General features: G+C 45.1%; 1 protein-coding gene across 1 annotated transcript in view; it reads right to left on the bottom strand.

Annotated features, from left to right (window-relative positions):
* Positions 1-13,775: 13,775 nt before the first annotated feature.
* Positions 13,776-19,065, bottom strand: part of LOC126297279 (WAS/WASL-interacting protein family member 3-like) — a 193,699-nt gene continuing 188,409 nt past the window's right edge. Inside the window, exon 3 of the mRNA XM_049988100.1 lies at positions 13,776-13,905. Coding sequence (XP_049844057.1) covers positions 13,776-13,905 — 130 coding nt within the window. The remainder of the gene's footprint in view (positions 13,906-19,065) is intronic.

The raw sequence follows: 19,065 nt of genomic DNA on the forward strand, positions 1-19,065 counted from the left end.
GGTTATCTTTTCAAATATCTGATTTCCTAGCTGACTGAAAAAAATGTTTGCCAATGTCCCTGATATTGAGGATCCCGTGGGCAGTCCGTCACATTGTAGATAATATTCATTCTCGAACTGGCAGTAGTATTATTCGGTTGTCAATATGAGCATGTTTGCTATTTCTGTTATTGCTGTTGCAATGAGGTTTCTGTGAAATGTGAGATTTTTTTCTATGTTTTGTATTGTTTCTGTGAAAGCGATGGAGGTATACATGTTCTCTATGTTGAATGAAATCGGTGATGCTGTGTATGATACTTGTGTGTTCTGGATGTTTGCTATTAGGTTTCCTGTGTTTATCATTGTTCTGTTGTTTTCTATGTTGTTGTGTTTTGTAACTGACCTTTGGAGGTATCTGGCTGTGTTGTATATTGGGCTCCCACGAAGTTAATAATGGCTCTCTTTGGCGCACCATCTTTATGTATCTTTTCTTGGCTGTATAGTATTGGTGTTTGTGAATGTTTCTGTGTTATGTAGTATTTCTGATGATTTAGGAGTGCCTGTTCAATGCTTTTGACTGTTCGTTTCAGGTTTGGGTCTGACGTCAGTTTTTGTATGGTGGGGCATTTATGTATTCCTTGGTTTTTGTAATGTATTGTTCTTTGTCCATAAGTACTGTTTCATTTTTCCTGTTTTCTCGTGTTATTACAGCGTTATTGTTTATTAACTTTTGTTTTAATATATTCATGGCGGCTGCTTCTGTTTGGTTGTTCTTATTGTATGTCTTCTGTGTTTCTTTTATTATTCCTTTTATTTCTTTCTTTACTAATTCTCTTGTCACTCTTATGTTTGTTTCACAATTATTTTGTTGTTCTTCACATATAAGATTGTGTTAGGTTTTTACTATGAGATTTTCTGTGTATTGATATTTCTAGACAGGCAAAATTAATATGCGAGTGTCAGACCCCTTTAAAAGAGAGGTATACAGATACTATTAATTTGCAAACTGTCTCACTACATAGCTCTTTCTTGAAGGTATTGGAAAAAATTAGACATTCAGGATTCGCAACACACCTTGCAACGGTTCTGGTATAATCAGACATAATATTTGTTCAAGAAGTCTGTCATTGGCACAAATCTGAGGAGGGAAATTCAAACAAAAATCTTTTCTGTTATAATACCAACCCTTATACTCTCATATTTATACTAAATAAGATTGTAACGTTTTCTTTTAGACAAAGAAAATAATTACTAAATTTCTGTACTATTCTGAACCACGCAAGGAATTAAATTATTAACGAAAAAGGTAGGCTGAAGAATGACCAAGGAGAGTGTTTTTCGGTGGGGGCAGCCAATTGGTAGAAGAGGCACGAGAGTGGGTTCTTTGTGAGAAAAGGTTATGGTAGGTTACGAGACGCGGAGGCTCGCCACATTGTGTGGGCGACATACGGGGCGGCAGTAGCGGCCAGAAGAGGTTGTTCGCCGCGGTCCGGTGAAGAAGGACGCACCACTCTACTCTACTCGAGTATGCCATCGTAGACGAAGCATGGGCTGCCGTTTTGGAGACTCCAGCCAGAATTGCAGGTATATTCGCTGATAACTCCTCGGATACGTGGATTAGATAGGCACTTGTGCCGAAAGTAAAGATGGCTGCCAGTTGCTAAGCTACATAAAGGAAAAGACTATCATCTCCTTGCAAAATGACCCCTCTAGTATCAAAGAATTTCAGGAAGGACATTTTATTAACTGAACCTAACGTTGTAGTGGTGGCTCAAAATTTCATTTACGCAAGCTAGTGTGTTTGCTGGAAATCATTCATAAAGATTTTTATGTCCGTAAAGCGCTGTGAATTACTGACTCTACTCCCACTGCAAAACTTCCTCCGGAAAAGTTAGCGGGGAACGATATCAGAGAAGGGAGTGAGCTGCCTTACATCATCTTGCCGATATCACTACTGTGAAGACATAAAAAACAAATGAACTTTCCAACTACAGAGGACTGAGCAGCATAATTTCAAACAACGGACTTCACTGCTGCAATTGTCTTTCGTTTGATTGACTTGTCAGTGTTGTAGGTTGTTGCTAGAATGTTAATTACTATTTCCTTTAATTGATATATCAGCCAAAAAATTAGTAAGAAGCTTACATTTTTCATCCCATTCATCTGTATGTGGACTTGGCTGAAATATACCACCACTGTTTCGGCTGAGTTAAGTTTCACCTTCTTGCGGCGGTACCACTCATTGGTCAAGTCCAGCTGCCTTTGAAGTCGTCGTGTAGTAGCTTTATAGAGTTATCAAGAAAGCTGTATCATGTATTACGTATTAAGAGCCGTAGTACGAACAGTACTGGCAATAAAACTGAGCCCTGGGGTGGGCCAGCACTGGCAGTTTCTCATTGACAACCTGCACCATCATGCACCTGTTTGGAGACAGCTAGTGAGCAGTCATTGGTAGCAGTCGGGTAGTGTAGACGGTTCTCGTATCTTCTGCAGAAGGTTATCACGCCTCACCTTGTCATACGCAGACTCAATGTTAAGGAAGACAGCGGCTTAAAGTTAGCAGCGATATGTTCCGTCAGACGGAGAAGTTGCAGTTCGGGTCACCTTGACTTGAAATTCGAATTTATCCTGGGGGGGGGGGGGGGGATGGTGTCGTCTGCTGTTAGAGGTTCTTCAGTGCCCTTATTACGGACACGCACCAGTAGCTTGTTCAGACTACTGAGTAAGCTCATTGTACGGTAGCCCCTTTGCAACCGCTCAACTTCTTGATGAACCCTCTAACCTCACTGTGCGTAGTAAGTCCGGGAAACGTCTTCGAAGCAAGCATCTCCAGCCGAGGGGGCAGCTAACTGGTTGTATGCTCATATTCCAGTTCCAGACATCCAACAGTTCCTGAAACAACGACATTTGGCCTTCGAAAGATGTAGGAAATGTTTTAGCCTCACAGAAGGGGTCTTCAGTAAGCTCTTAGTCATCGCATTAAGAGGATGTTGGGTTTTTATCCAGCCTTACCCTCCGGACGAGGCGCCATTCATTCCCAATATGCAACAGAAGGGTGGTCACTCTGTCTTGTCAGACTTCTTTTTGCCATTCCACAAGCCTAGTGTGGAACTCACTTTCCACCCGCAATGATGTCTATTTGTGACGGGGTTGGGACACGTTTGCCAGAGCGTTCTTTATCTATTTTTGTTGCGTTTGTAGCTGCTCAACCAAGGGCGGAGGCGGATCCCGTTGCAGCTTATCTTTGATATCAGGCAAGCCAATCGGCCTATTTAATTATGTTAGTCAGGAAAGCGACGGGTGCATCGATTTGATCCCGCATTCCACGTCCACGGTAGATCGTACGTTATTATTTAGATATCTGGAGAACTGCTGCAAGTTGGTGGCTTTCTTCGTCCTAGGAGAAGGTGGCGTCGCTGCGCTCCTGACATTTAGTGGGCAGTGATGCGAAGTGAGATAATTAATGGTCAGTAGCTCCGGGTCGTGAACAAGGTCCTTCGTTCGAGCGATATCCAATACGTCCGGATGATGTGCCTGGAACATCGGAATGTACGTCGGGTCCGATGGCTCCTTTAGGACAATGTATAGATCGTGTTCTAAATCCAATAGCTATTGGCCTTCCGGATTAACCCTCCTGGAACTGCAGGAGCGATGCTCAGCGTTGACAGCTCCGCCTATGAAGACTTTAGGCGTGAAAATGTCGTCTAAAGTCCCGTTCGATCAATGGAGAGTACGCTAACGGATGGTATGCCGCCACAACTGTAATTTGACCTACAGCTGTCCATACAGCAAATCCGTTGGTCAACAGATTCTGCAGATTCGTGCCACTCGTAGTGCCATCGGCGTAGGAGCGGTGCATGCGAAGTGAACGCGTTACCGAGTTCTTTCCTGGGGGTTGGACAATTGTTCCCTTCCCTTAGTACTGGCGGGAAATCGACCTTGTCGGGTGAGACAGAAGGTGCGATACGAATTGTCTCTTGCTTAGAGTAGGCTGCGGGAGCTTTGTAGTGTTTCAGTGGTATTTGGTAGCGCTTGCACCACCTGCAAGATCCAGGGAGCGACTTCCTACAGCTGGCGCCGTTCGCCGCCTTGTCCTACGGCAGGTTAAATCCTTCGAGGCGTGAGAATTTCCTCGCCGGATGATGTGGGCGGAAGCCATCAGTAGTTAGTGACGTGCTTTCACCGCTAGCACCTCCTAATTTCGCCTGATAAGCCCTAGCCCTGTAGTCCTCGATGCGTACTCTCATATCGTTGATGTACTTGACGTCACAAATCGCATTAGCCGCTTCGTCATTGGGCGTGGTTACCACGAACACCGAGAGTAGTATTAACTTGCTAATGTCATTGTTCTTTCTCTTGAATTGGTTCAGGTCGAATGGCCGAATTCCTTGCCGGACGATCTCCACTTTAACTGACGTGGTAGTCGTTTGCTGATTTTTTTTTCACAATTGGTTGGCGTTATGACAGGTGTCCAACGCTTGGGGCATGTCCTGACAGAATTTGGAAAGGTTGGGGTTGTCCTGAGTGGTGTCGACGCATTACTTGACGCGGTCTCTTTGGTACACGGCTCATAAATTGCCGTCTGTAAGGGCCTTGAGGTCACGATTCAGTTTAGTTGGGTTGGCAACATGATAAAACACGGCATGTGGAATGTTCGATCGCTAGGATGTTGTTTTATTTTGCGGTGGTGCAGTACGTTCAGGTTCTTCGTTACCGAGGGTTTGCTGGTTGAGATGCGTTGTTGTGCTCTCCGGGCTACCTAGTACTTGTGTGTGTCGGCCGATCTTTGGTCGTCTTCCCTCTGACTACTTGAAAAGGCATTTTGTCGTCACCTGGTTCCATTTGCTGGTAGACTATCTCGTCGTTGGTTAAAGTGGCCGAGTCAACATATGGTTGGCCTGCGGATGAGCTATCACATTCCTCTGGAGAGGGGATATTAGATGACTGGTGTTGCTGGTTCGCCATGGTGTGCCGGACTTCTTCTATCTTTTGTTTGCGTCGTAGTTGTTGGCCAGTCTGCTTCCGTTTGACTCCGTTTCAGGGCCCCTCGACAGGATGACGGAGCCTATTTTTTCAGGCGTGGGTTGATGTTTGGTAGTAGCAGTCTGTCGGCCATGGTCGCTTTTCGACATTAGAAGAGATTTTCATCATCCGAGATGTCTATTGGTGCCCGCACTGGCCTGATTCTGTCAGACACGGCCTTGTCCCGCTGCACCAGTGGCCATGAATTTGCTCGTGTCCTAACCCTAACTGTTCTGAATCAGCCAGTCTGGATAGTTAACTTACGTGCGCCCAAACCGAGCCTGACGGCAACAAAATTACTTTCGGCCAATTCATACGATAACTGTACTTCCTTGTGCATAAAAGCAGTTCCGTTCACAGCTCCCCGTATTCCTACCGGAATTTGCCTATTTGCTCTCGAGCACCGTCGTTATAGACAGCAGGTGGATGGATTTCGCGCCGTGCTGAGCGAGCACGTGACGCCAGGGGTAACATAGTCCCGGCGATGGCAGCGTCACTGTCGCTGATGCTTGTGCTGCTGGAGCCCCTGGTGGCATGTCAGCGGGCGTGCTACGAATGGTTCTTCTGCAGTAATACTTCCAAAAGAGATGGTGTACTAGCGATACTCAGTGCATCACTGTCTCCGGTGTCCGGTGGAGGAGCGCCTGCGGCATTGGGGCAGACCGCCCGCTGGTCGCAGGTGCTGTGCCGGAAGCCGAATTGGCCGGCGTAAGGCCAGGTGCGGGGCACAGTGGTGAATGGACTTCGTCGTTCTGCCACGTTGGTATTAAGAGCTCACGCACTTAGAAGAACAGTGAAAACTTTTGTCTTCATAATCCAGCAATAGGGTTGTGAATAACCGGTCTCACGGCTGCAATTACGCGTCTAAATACTGCCACCTTCATGTTAGGCAACATGCAGTCGTTTCTCATTGCTGGCGCTTCTCTCTCTCTCTTCTTGTTTCTCTGTCTGTCTGTCTGTCTGTCTCTCTCTCTCTCTTTCCCTCTCTCTCCCCCCCCCCCTCTCTCTCTCTCCCTCTCTTACTCATGTCAATCCTATAGTTGCTTTCTCGGTGTCAGAAGATATTCATTTTGTAATCATTCTTTCCAAATAAATGTTTTTGGTAACCATTGATACGTCCTTCTTCCAAAGACAGTTTTGATGAAATTTTCCACGGTAGTCTATCGCTTGTAAGTTTCTTCATCGCAACATAACTACTGCAGTCTACATCTGTTTGAACCTGTAGTTAACATTTGGTTTCCCTCTACAGTTTTTAGCCGCCTCCCCCCCCCCCCCCCCTCCTTCCAACCTACGCATCACGCTTCTCTTATTTACCTAACTGACTATTTATTAATACCTCACAATGTATTCTGCCAATCGACGAGTTCCTTTAGTCAGATTGTATCATCAATTTCGTTTCTTCCCAGCCCAACACAGTATCTCGTTATCAGTAATTCGATCTACTAGTCTAATCTTCAACCTTCTTCTACAGCACCGCATTTCAAAAATTTGTTTCCTTCTTGTATGAACTGCTTATCGTCCACATGTCACTTCAGAGCCAAGGCTACACATCAGACAAATGCTTTCACCAAAAATTTCCTAACGCTCAAATTTGTATTCAGTGTTAACAGGTTTTACTTTTTCAGGAATGTTTTCCTTTCTATTATCAGTCAGCATTTATATGCGCTCTACGTCTGTCATCGTCAATTAACTTCTTCCCAAACCGCAAGGCTCGTCCACTACCATCACTGTGTTCTGTCCAGCATCACCCAATTTAATTCGACTACGTTCTGTCAGAACTCGTCTTATAATCTGTTTTCAAGGCATTATCCACTCCTTTCAAGTGACGTTTGCAAGTTCTTTGCCGTCTCTGGCAGAATTCCAGTCTTATGGAGATACGTCGAAGGTTTTTCTTACGTTGCTTGACCTTTAATCCCTATTCCAGATAACCTTGATTAATCAGTGTGCAAACGGATTGCACGATAGAAGCTTGTAAGTGTGACCTCGGCATATTTTTTCGGCTGTGCGGTGGTTTAGGCCTCTTAGAGGTTGTCAGGACCACATCTTTAGCTGACGGCAAATAATGGAGAAGTGTTATGAGTGGAACAGGGAATTGTATCTCTGCTTTATAGATCTAGAAAAGGCATATGACCGTGTTCCTAGGAGGAAGTTATTGTCTGTTCTACGAGATTATGGAATACGAGACAAACTTTTGCAAGCAATTATAGGTCTTTACGTGGATAGTCAGGCAGCAGTTAGAGTTGACGGTAAATTGAGTTCATGGTTCAGAGTAGTTTCAGGGGTAAGACAAGGCTGCAACCTGTCGCCACTGTTGTTCATATTATTTATGGATCGTATGTTGAAAACAATAGACTGGCTGGGTGAGATTAAGATATGTGAACACAAAATAAGCAGTCTTGCATCTGCGGATGACTTAGTTGTGGTGGCAGATTCGATTGAAAGTTTGCAAAGTAATATTTCAGACCTAGATCAGAAATGTAAGGACTATGGTATGAAGATTAGCATCTCCAAAACGAAAGTAATGTCCGTGGGAAAGAAATATAAACGGATTGAGTGCCAAATAGGAGGAACAAAGTTAGAACAGGTGGACGGTTTCAAGTACTTGGGATGCATATTCTCACAGGATGGCAACTTAGTGAAAGAACTGGAAGCGAAGTGTAGCAAAGGTAATGCAGTGAGCGCTCAGCTACGATCTACTCTCTTCTGCAAGAAGGAAGTCAGTACCAAGACTAAGTTATCTGTGCACAGTTAAATCTTTCGACCAACTTTGTTGTATGGGAGTGAAAGCTGGGTCGATTCAGGTTACCTTGTCAACAAGGTCGAGGTTACGGATACGAGAGTAGCTAGCATGATTGCAGGTACTAGTAGATGGGAACAATGGCAGGAGGGTGCCCACAATGAGGAAATCAAAGAAAAACTGGGAATGAACTCTATAGATGTAGCAGTCAGGACGAACAGGCTTAGATGGTGGGGTCATGTTACACGCATGGGAGAAACAAGGTTATCCAAGAGACTCATGGTTTCAGCAGTAGAGGGTAGGAGGAGTCGGGGCAGACCAAGGAGAAGGTACCTGGATTCGGTTAAGAATGATTTTGAAGTAATAGGTTTAACATCAGAAGAGGCATCAATGTTAGCACTGAATAGGGGATCGTGGAGGAATTTTATAAGGGGCTATGCTCCAGACTGAACGCTGAAAGGCATAATCAGTCTTAAATGATGATGATGATGATGATGATGAGATGATGCGAGAAATGGAAAGACAATACTGTGCAGTAAAGGACAGTTTAATTCTGGTACATTTCCTTGACGAATTTAGTTTGTTTAATGTTTACTCTCCTCTGCCTAGGTAATTATTTGCCACCCTCGTAACAAAGGGCTACAGGTGACTCGATTTGGTAACCTGGAAACTGTCTAAAAGTACTGTAATATTTAGTGAGAATGTTGACATCTCGTCCCTGTTTGCTGGAAGACACTACATGCAGTGTGGTGATGGATAAAAAACGTGTTTTTCGAGAAATAATGTGAATATAAATATGCTAAAATGGATGAGTATTGAATCTTGAAAGTTCACATCGATAACAAGCTCTACTACAACGTAGAAACAAGTAGCGCCTGGTACGTTTTCAATTTCAGAGTCTTAGAATGTTTCAGTGATCTACTGTTACTTCGAATAATTATTGGCCAGGTTAGTTCAAAAGTAAATTTGCTCGCTCTACAAGTGGGAAGTTCCATGACTGCACTTACCACGCGGTATTTTATTGTAAGCGGCACACGACTTTCACGAAACCTGGGAAATGTCAGTTGGCAAGTCATTTTCAGTCTAATAATAAAAATGTCAATATAAAGAGCCAATTTTGTAAATACACTCCTGGAAATTGAAATAAGAACACCGTGAATTCATTGTCCCAGGAAGGGGAAACTTTATTGACACATTCCTGGGGTCAGATACATCACATGATCACACTGACAGAACCACAGGCACATAGACACAGGCAACAGAGCATGCACAATGTCGGCACTAGTACAGTGTATATCCACTTTTCGCAGCAATGCAGGCTGCTATTCTCCCATGGAGACGATCGTAGAGATGCTGGATGTAGCCCTGTGGAACGGCGTGCCATGCCATTTCCACCTGGCGCCTCAGTTGGACCAGCGTTCGTGCTGGACGCGCAGACCGCGTGAGACGACGCTTCATCCAGTCCCAAACATGCTCAATGGGGGACAGATCCGGAGATCTTGCTGGCCAGGGTAGTTGGCTTACACCTTCTAGAGCACGTTGGGTGGCACGGGATACATGCAGACGTGCATTGTCCTGTTGGAACAGCAAGCTCCCTTGCCGGTCTAGGAATGGTAGAACGATGGGTCCCATGACGGTTTGGATGTACCGTGCACTATTCAGTGTCCCCTCGACAATCACCAGAGGTGTACGGCCAGTGTAGGAGATTGCTCCCCACACCATGATGCTGGGTGTTGGCCCTGTGTGCCTCGGTCGGATGCAGTCCTGATTGTGGCGCTCACCTGCACGGCGCCAAACATGCATACGACCATCATTGGCACCAAGGCAGAAGCAACTCTCATCGCTGAAGACGACACGTCTCCATTCGTCCCTCCATTCACGCCTGTCGCGACACCACTGGAGGCGGGCTGCACGATGTTGGGGCGTGAGCGGAAGACTGCCTAACGGTGTGCGGGACCGCAGCCCAGCTTCATGGAGACGGTTGCGAATGGTCCTCGCCGATACCCCAGGAGCAACAGTGTCCCTAATTTGCTGGGAAGTGGCGGTGCGGTCCCCTACGGCACTGCGTAGGATCCTACGGTCTTGGCGTGCATCCGTGCGTCGCTGCGGTCCGGTCCCAGGTCGACGGGCACGTGCACCTGCCGCCGACCACTGGCGACAACATCGATGTACTGTGGAGACCTCACGCCCCACGTGTTGAGCAATTCGGCGGTACGTCCACCCGGCCTCCCGCATGCCCACTATACGCCCTCGCTCAAAGTCCGTCAACTGCACATACGGTTCACGTCCACGCTGTCGCGGCATGCTACTAGTGTTAAAGACTGCGATGGACCTCCGTATGCCACGGCAAACTGGCTGACACTGACGGCGGCGGTGCACAAATGCTGCGGAGCTAGCGCCATTCGACGGCCAACACCGCGGTTCCTGGTGTGTCCGCTGTGCCGTGCGTGTGATCATTGCTTGTACAGCCCTCTCGCAGTGTCCGGAGCAAGTATGGTGGGTCTGACACACCGGTGTCAATGTGTTCTTTTTTCCATTTCCAGGAGTGTATATAGATAATATTTGTATTGCCCTTTCCACAAAATTAAATTTACCAAAAGCAACCATCCGAAGAAAATGATTATAACTCTGCACCGGACAGGACAGACTGCTTAGCTTAGAATGACCGCACAGACTAGGTGATGGCTTCAGAACGACTTTAATATCGGTCGCGGATGCGAAAGTCTTAGCGAACGATCGTGTTTCTTTCAATAAGTAGTCGACCAGAGGCTAAGAATTGCCCCTCGCTTCAGGCGAAAATCTGAATAGCTGTCCCGGTTTGCTCTATGCCTGTTACTGGCCATGTGCTCGAACATCAACTACAGTAAAAATGCTGAAAAATACACTCACTTTTCAGTCAAAAATGCATATCAAGGCACGCAAAATCACTTTTAAAATGTATCATCAAGAATTCGTGCAAGCAGAAACGCAATTATCAGGCTGATGCACAGTACTGGTTGTGCACTGGATTAACTTTCCAGCACCGCGAAAGTAAGAAAGAATTAGAATTTATTTTGGTTTAATCAGCGAGTGCTGTTAGGCGAACTGATTAATTTGCTTTGAATGCTGAAAGTTGCATTCTAGCAACGACTATTAGGCTGTGAAGCATGTGCTACGCTGAGGGCGCAAACACGTGGTCAATCATATGAGATCAAAGACACTACCTCAGATTCGTCAAATATTTAGGTAAAAGCACAGTAGCACACTAATAACGGTTAAATATGTCACTGAAAACAACTGTAAGCATACTGAAACTCGAGATGGACTACTTTATCGGACTTTGTACTATTGGCGCCAAAATGAAGTGCGAACTAAACTCACAAAGAAAGTACAAAAAATATTTAAATCTCGCGACAGAAATTTCTCGATAAAACACCTGATACGCAATCTGCACTCATTGAGTTAAAAGTGAAGCTTATAACTCGGGAATAGCTACATGAAGTGATGGTTCCTGCTGCATGCTCACTACCACAAATCAAAATTTTACGAACACATTTCCGGGAAAACTACTACAAATAAATTAAAACCGTAACCTGTACCGATGAAGATATGTTGAATGCGTACTATGAGCATACTCTGTCGTGAATTTTTAGCCATATTACCTCATTTTTATCTTGCCAAATTGTGAGTTGCTGTGCTCCCGCGTCCGCTCCGTCTCAAGGCTGGCCTCACAGTGCTCTCCCTCGCCAAAATACGACCAACGTTCCTATTCAAACGCAGTGGTGGGGAGACTCACCTCACCCCAGCACCAACGTTGTAACCTACCCTTGTGCTTGTTTGCATCTTTGCTTGTTGCTCTGGCCTACCTTCCGTTATTCTCGTAATTTTGGCAATGACTGCTATTCCCTTTAACTGTTCCCTTTGGTACATACTACCGCTACATTTGACTTCCATTCATCTCCATGCACACTCATACAGAATGGGACTAAGGAGTATACATACACGGTGTTACAAAAAAGGGCGGCGAAACTTTCAGGAAACATTCCTCACACACAAATAAAGAAAAGATGTTATATGGACATGTGTCCGGAAACGCTTAATTTCCATGTTAGAGCTCATTTTAGTTTCGTCAGTATGTACTGTACTTCCTCGATTGACCGCCAGTTGGCCCAATTGAAGGAAGGTAATGTTGACTTCGGTGCTTGTGATGACATGCGACTCATTGCTCTACAGTACTAGCATCAAGCACATCAGTACGTAGCATCAACAGGTTAGTGTTCATCACGAACGTGGTTTTGCAGTCAGTGCAATGTTTACAAATGCGGTACATTTGTATCGAGACAGATTTCCAGAACGAAGGTGTCCCGACAGGAAGACCTTCGAAGCAAGTGATCGGCGTCTTAGGGAGCACGGAACATTCCAGCCTTTGACTCGCGACTGGGGAAGACCTAGAACGACGAGGACACCTGCAATGGACGAGGCAATTCTTCGTGCAGTTGACGATAACTCTAATGTTAGCGTCAGAGACGATGCTTCTGTACAATGTAACGTTGACCACGTCACTGTATGGAGAGTGCTACGGGAGAACCAGTTGTTTCCGTACCATGTACAGCGTGTGCAGGCATTATCAGCAGCTGACTGGCCTGCACGGGTACACTTCTGCGAATGGTTCGTCCAACGATGTGTCAATCCTCATTTCAGTGCAAATGTTCTCTTTACTGATGAGGCTCTACTCCAACGTGATCAAATTGTAAATTTTCACAATCAACATGTGTGGGCTGACGAGAATCCGCACGCAGTTGTGCAATCACGCCATCAACACAGATTTTCTGTGAACGTTTGGGCGGGCGTTGCTGGTGACGTCTTGATTGGGCCCCATGCTCTTCCACCTACGCTCAATGGAGCACGTTATCATGATTTCATACGGGATACTCTACCTGTGTTGCTACAACATGTGCCTTTACAAGTACGACGCAACATGTCGTTCATGCACGATGGAGCTCCTGCACATTTCAGTCGAAGTGTTCGTACGCTTCTCAACAAGAGATTCGGTGACCGATGGGTTGGTAGAGGCGGACCAATTGCATGGCCTCCACGCTCTCCTGACCTCAAACCTCTTGACTTCCTTTTATGGGGGCATTTGAAAGCTGTCGTCTACGCTGGCCTACACGCTCTCCTGACCTCAACCTTCTTGACTTTCATTTATGTGGGCATTTGAAAGCTCTTGTCTACGCAACCCCGGTACCAAATGTAGAGACTCTTCGTGCTCGTATTGTGGACGGCTGTGATACATTACGCCATTCTCCAGAGCTTCATCAGCGCATCAGGGATTCCTTGCGACGAAGGAGGGTGGATGCATGTATCCTCGCTAACGGAGGAGATTTTGAACATTTCCTGTAACAAAGTGTTTGAAGTATCGCTGGTACGTTCTGTTGCTGAGTGTTTCCATTCCATGATTAATGTTATTTGAAGAGAAGTAATAAAATGAGGTCTAACGTGGAAAGTAAGCGTTTCCGGACACATGCCCACATGACATATTTTCTTTCTTTGTGTGTGAGGAACGTTTCCTGAAAGTTTGGACGTATCTTTTTGTAACATCCTGTATAAACGGCCTGTGACCTCTTTGTAAAATGATAAAAAAGAAATAAACAAATTCGTCAAATATTCCTTTCACCCAGCGATGTATTGAAGCTGCTACCAATCAAAGAAAAACTTATATTTCGATATAGAAAACATAATCACTTCCTACTGTAACCTGAAGCAAAACGAAAGTAACGCCTCGCAATCTTCATTCACGCAGAAGATGTAGTCTTGAGAAATCTGATGAAGCTTTTTGAAACATCCTACAAACGAGGGGGAGGAATTAATATGGAGGGAAGGCAGAGAGTGCCAGACAAAGAGGGAGGGAGACAGAGAGCTAGCTAGGGAGAATGCTGTGGAAACGGGTTGACGTTCACAAAGTGCCGAGTCCTCCACCGGTAGCAACGCCCGCTATAAATCTCGCTAGCGGTGCGCCACCGCAGGGAGGAGTCGGGCGGGGGTGGAGGGTGGGGTCTGGCTACAGGCTGAGCGGGGGCGGAGGGCCGGCCTGAATATCTCCTGCAGCAGCGGAGTCTCGGCGTGCCACCGCCCACGCACTCGCCCCCGCGTCAGCTGCTTCCTCCGTACACGGCGCCTCCTTTCCACAGCTTCCGGCGGACCAAGAAGACGGCCCCGGAATGCGTTCCCGCAAATCTCCGGCATCGTTTGCTGCCCCGGTAGCGGCCGACACCGCGATTTACTGGCGCCTTCCTCGCAGCGGTTACCCTTGCTCTGTGTATTTCCGCGGGGTCTGTAACGTGCTTCGCCTGCTTGCTAAGCCATGCAGGGTCGGTTAAAGTAGCGCAACACTGATGAACTGCCGTGGCTCCTATTCAGCAGTATACAAGGTGACTCTGCTGCCCCTACAGACCCTTTCTACGCACTTTGTCTGTATTAGGAACAGTCTCCAGTCAGGCGACAGCCATGTGATCGTTATCTGTTCCCTCGCAGATCTTAGGAGAACTGTTAGTATACGTAGTCGTACTGTAAAAAATACAAGGGAGGTCTGGCAATGAGTTACACGGTCCTTTTAAACCAAGATATACACTACTGGCCATTAAAATGGCTACACCAAGAAGAAACGAAGATGATAAACGGGTATTCATTGGACTGATATATTATACTAGAACTGACATGTGATTACATTTTCGCGCAATTTGGGTGCATAGATCCTGAGAAATTAGTACCTGGAACAACCACCTCTGGCCGTAATAACGGCCTTGATACGCATGGGCATTGAGTCAAACAGAGCTTGGCTGGCGTGTTCAGGTACAGCTGCCCATGAAGCTTCAACACGATACCACAGTTCATCAAGAGTAGTGACTGGCGTATTGTGACGAGCTAGTTGCTCGGCCACTATTGACCAGACGTTTTCAATTGGTAAGAGATCTGGAGAATGTGCTGGCCAGGGCAGCAGTCGAACTTTTTATGTATCCAGAAAGGCCCGTGCAGGACCAGCATCATGCGGTCGTGCATTATCCTGCTGAAATGTAGGGTTTCACAGAGATCGAAAGAAGGGTAGAGCTATGGGTCTAAACACATCTGAAATGTAACGTCCACTGTTAAAAGTGCCGTCAATCTGAACGAGAGGTGACCGAGACGTGTAACCAGTGGCACCCCATGCTATCACGCCGGGTGATACACCAGTATGGCGATGACGAATACACGCTTCCAATGTGCGTTAGCCGCGATGTCACCAAACGTGGATGCGACCATCTTGAAGCTGTAAACAGAACCTGGATTCATCCGAAAAAATGACGTTTTGCCATTCGTGCACCCAGGTTCATCGTTGTGTACACCATTGCAGGCGCTCCTCTCTGTGATGTAGCCTCGAGGGTAGCCGCATCCATGGTCTCCGAGCTGATAGTCCATGCTGCTGCAAACGTCGTCGAACTGTTCGCGCATATGGTTGTTGTCTTGCAAACGTCCCCATCTGTTCACGTGGCTGCACGATCCTTTACAGCCATGCGGATAAGATGCCTGTCATCTAGGCTGCTAGTGATACGAAGCCGTTTGGATCCAGCACGGCGTTCCGTATTACCCTCTTGAACCCACCGATTCCATATTCTGCTATCAGTCTTTGGATCTAGACCAACGCTAGCAGCAATGTCGTGATACGATAAACCGCAATCGCGATAGGCCACAATCCGGCCTTTATCTAAGTCGGAAATATGATAGTACGCATTTCTCTTCCTTACACGAGGCATTAGAACAACGTCTCATCAGGCAATGCCGGTCAACTGCTGTTTGTGTATGAGAAGTCGGTTGGAAACTTTCCTCATGTCAGCACGTAGTAGGTGTCGCCATCGGCGCCGATCTTGTGTGAATGCTCTGAAAAGCTAATCATTTGCATATCACAGCATGTTCTTCCTGTCGGTTAAATTTCACGTCTGTAGCACGTCATCTTCGGGGTGTAGCAATTTTGATGGCCAGTAGTGTACGTTACTACTGCCCTACTGATCCGTATGTCTCAAGTCTTCCTTTGTGTAATTGGCGATGTAGTGATACAGATTTCGGATTTCTCTTATTTAAGCTTTCGTAAATGCCTCTGGAACGTCGTTTTATAAAGCGAGTTTTACCATCTGAAACATTTCCATGAGATATGAAAATGGCAAGCGTGAAGGTAACAACTTTCCAGTGTATAGCCCAACGAGAACATTATTGTATGACTCGCTGTGTTAACATGCCAAAGTAGTATCGTAAACAAAATTCGTACGAGAGGTCTAAGATCTTTTCGTATATTTTATCAGTTATCCTGCGACATTTTGACAATGTGCTTCACATCTCCAGAGTAAACTAGCCAACAAAAACATTGTTCTGTCATATGGGGTTGCATAAAACGTCAATGGGGCTACTAAGTCAACCTCTATATTGATATTTTAGTTGATGATATAACGGAAAGTTGTTACTTCCATGCTTCGCATTTTGATATCGCCTGTTTATTCCGTTGTATCCGTTGGTGAAACACATTTTATGGTATAAAGCAAATTTTCTGTACCACTTATAAAAGATTAAGTACCACAAATGGAACAAATTTGCAGGGTTATCCAATAACTGTATGATTACACCGCTAATTACTTAAGAAATACTGCCGACACTTGGATAAATACGGCAGAGGTCTTCGTCCAAAAATCCCGTGTAACTCATGGTCAGTCCCCTCCTGTATTTATAACAGTGTGGCCCTCTTGCTAACTGTCGCCCAACGCTCTAAGCGGGAACTTACATTGATTACGTGCCTGTATCCTGTCTGTATACCTTTAGTGATACAGACGTAGAGTGGCTTCATAGAACGAATCGGTAGGGGCAGCTAAATTACTCTGTACAGGTCTTTGCTGAAAAGTACTGCCAACAATTTTTTTATTTGAAAATTTCTTAAATACAATCAACAACATTAACATTCTACATCTTTATTCTTCATGGCAACATCTTTATTTCTCAACATAGTCACCCTGGCAACGAATACATTTCTCACAACGGGAGAAAAGTTGTTAATACTGTCACTATAGATTTTTTGACTTCGTTGACCGAGCCGCAGCCTCACCTCTGGTTGCAGAGCGCCACCACTATCAAAGTGAAATCATCGCAGGTGTTTTTTAAGTTCTGGAAACAGCTGAAAATCGGATTAGACCAAGTCGGTATTGTACAGAGGATGATCGATGACAGTGAACCTAAGGCGTCGGATGGTTGTAGATGTAGCAGCACCCGTGTATAGTCGGGCGTAGTCACGGCGAAAGATAGGCTGCTACACGTGAGGACGAGCTCTTCAACTTCGAAACTCGATTACAGCATGCTGCTCCCCACGCCCCGACTTCGTTACGTCTCGGACCGCCATGTTAAAAGCTACAATTCGGAGCCCTGTGGGGCGTGTATCACTTTGGAGATGGTATCGGTAGATTCAGTAAAATATTTTAGTTCATCATTACAGTCTGTTCAAACAGTTTACACAATATTTCGACAGATAACATTTGTAGACACACTATACGTTCTATAGACAAGAAATACAGGATGGATTTTACAGCGTATCGAAAATTCTCTTCAATGTAGCCTTAAAACCAAATTTGCAGCCACATAACATAAGAAAACATAAATTTTTGGAACAGGTAAAGTGCATATTACATGTAAACAAACCTCTGAGCACTGACATCATATAAATAGCCATATTAATTTCAATAACGAACTTTACGTCTCATCTGAAAATTGGGAGACAGGACACAAATATGCTTCCTAGTTTTTGTCAGTTGCATCCCAAATACAAACATCTGAAATATGAAAGTTGCGTCGTAATTCTTAACTGAAAAGCATAATTGATTCACAGAGCTGTTCACACCAAAATTATTTTTATTATTTGTAGTTCGTGATATGGAACATAAAACAGATGTAATCGATTAGTAGGAAAACACAAAACTGCAAAATACCTCTTTGACTGTCAGAGTGGAAGACGCCGAAGTCAAATTATCTATACTATTGTCAAAACAGCGTAAAAATCATATTCTCTTAAATAATTACAAATAGTTACTGTAAGCGTTATTCTCAACTTGCAAGTTTCACGTTTTTCTAGTTTTTGTAATAGTATAACTTGTGTCAAAAGCTTGTAAACAAAATCCATAATAAAACTCCAGCCTGAACCTGGAGGTTTTACGAGACCTTTGACGTCCCGAGAAAGGCGGCGGTCTTGGTTATCAGGGTCGTAGGAAGTGGACGTGTTTTGACGATCGGTCTAAATAACTATTGTCATCACTAATAAATGTGGATATTGTAACCAATAGTGGAAGTGCATCAGAATTTGGAAGTAAACCGTATGATGGAAAATGACGTCATGCCCAAGACTTTTTATTTAAAGACAAACGTCAGACCTCTTACCAGAACCAATTTTTATAAACTTGTACAAAAAGCAGCGGTAGCAGCTTGGGAGACTTCGCCCAGAACTTCAACAACTTCAGAAAGCTAAGTACAAATTGATTCACCTAAGCCTTCTTCATTTTGTCCAAATTTAAATACTTTACGGTAGAAGACGAATACTGGAATCTGGTCTTACCCAAAAAGGTATTATGACAGATGGATGAAGTGACGCTAGAGGCAGAGGGTTGCAACTGGCTTCACTGAGGCTGGAAAGTCACCTGAGTAATACGCGAGGCATGTAATACCTGAATCAATATGAGGAACAGGGAAAAAATTCGGAGCATTAGTTTTTAGCACGATCTCGTACACTGTGCTCATTAAAATTTCAACGCCAGAAATTATAGCTCACAACGGAATTTTACTAATTGTATGAATACACTATAGAACACATGATTACATTTTTAGCCAATTTGGGAGTATAGAGGGTGCGAAATTTGGTACATACAGCTGACTCCTCTGGCAGCAACAACGAATTTTACCCGGCTAGGAGTCGAGTTGAACTCAGCTTGGATGAGAGATATGGAATGCCATGCAGCTTCAGCTCTATACTACAGTTCATCAATCGTAGTGCTTGGTGAGGCGTTGTATGCCAGTTAATGGAAAACCCGTGACGAGATGTTTCCAAAGGGTGAGAAATTTGAAGAACGCGCTTGTTAGTAAAATACACTCATGCTCATAAGTTAAGGATAATTGCAGAATGTGGTGCCACAAATCGTGACATTACACAAAACTGGCACCAATAGCATAGGCACATAGGGAACACACGACACAGATCTGTAAGTCCACGGTATTGGTGAAAACTTGAGAAAACGTCCCGAAACACGTGTGCTACGAAAGGCCACTGTTTCCTGCGCATGTACCCCGACATC

This window comes from Schistocerca gregaria, chromosome 1 (assembly GCF_023897955.1).
Source record: "Schistocerca gregaria isolate iqSchGreg1 chromosome 1, iqSchGreg1.2, whole genome shotgun sequence".
Classification (NCBI taxonomy): domain Eukaryota; kingdom Metazoa; phylum Arthropoda; class Insecta; order Orthoptera; family Acrididae; genus Schistocerca; species Schistocerca gregaria.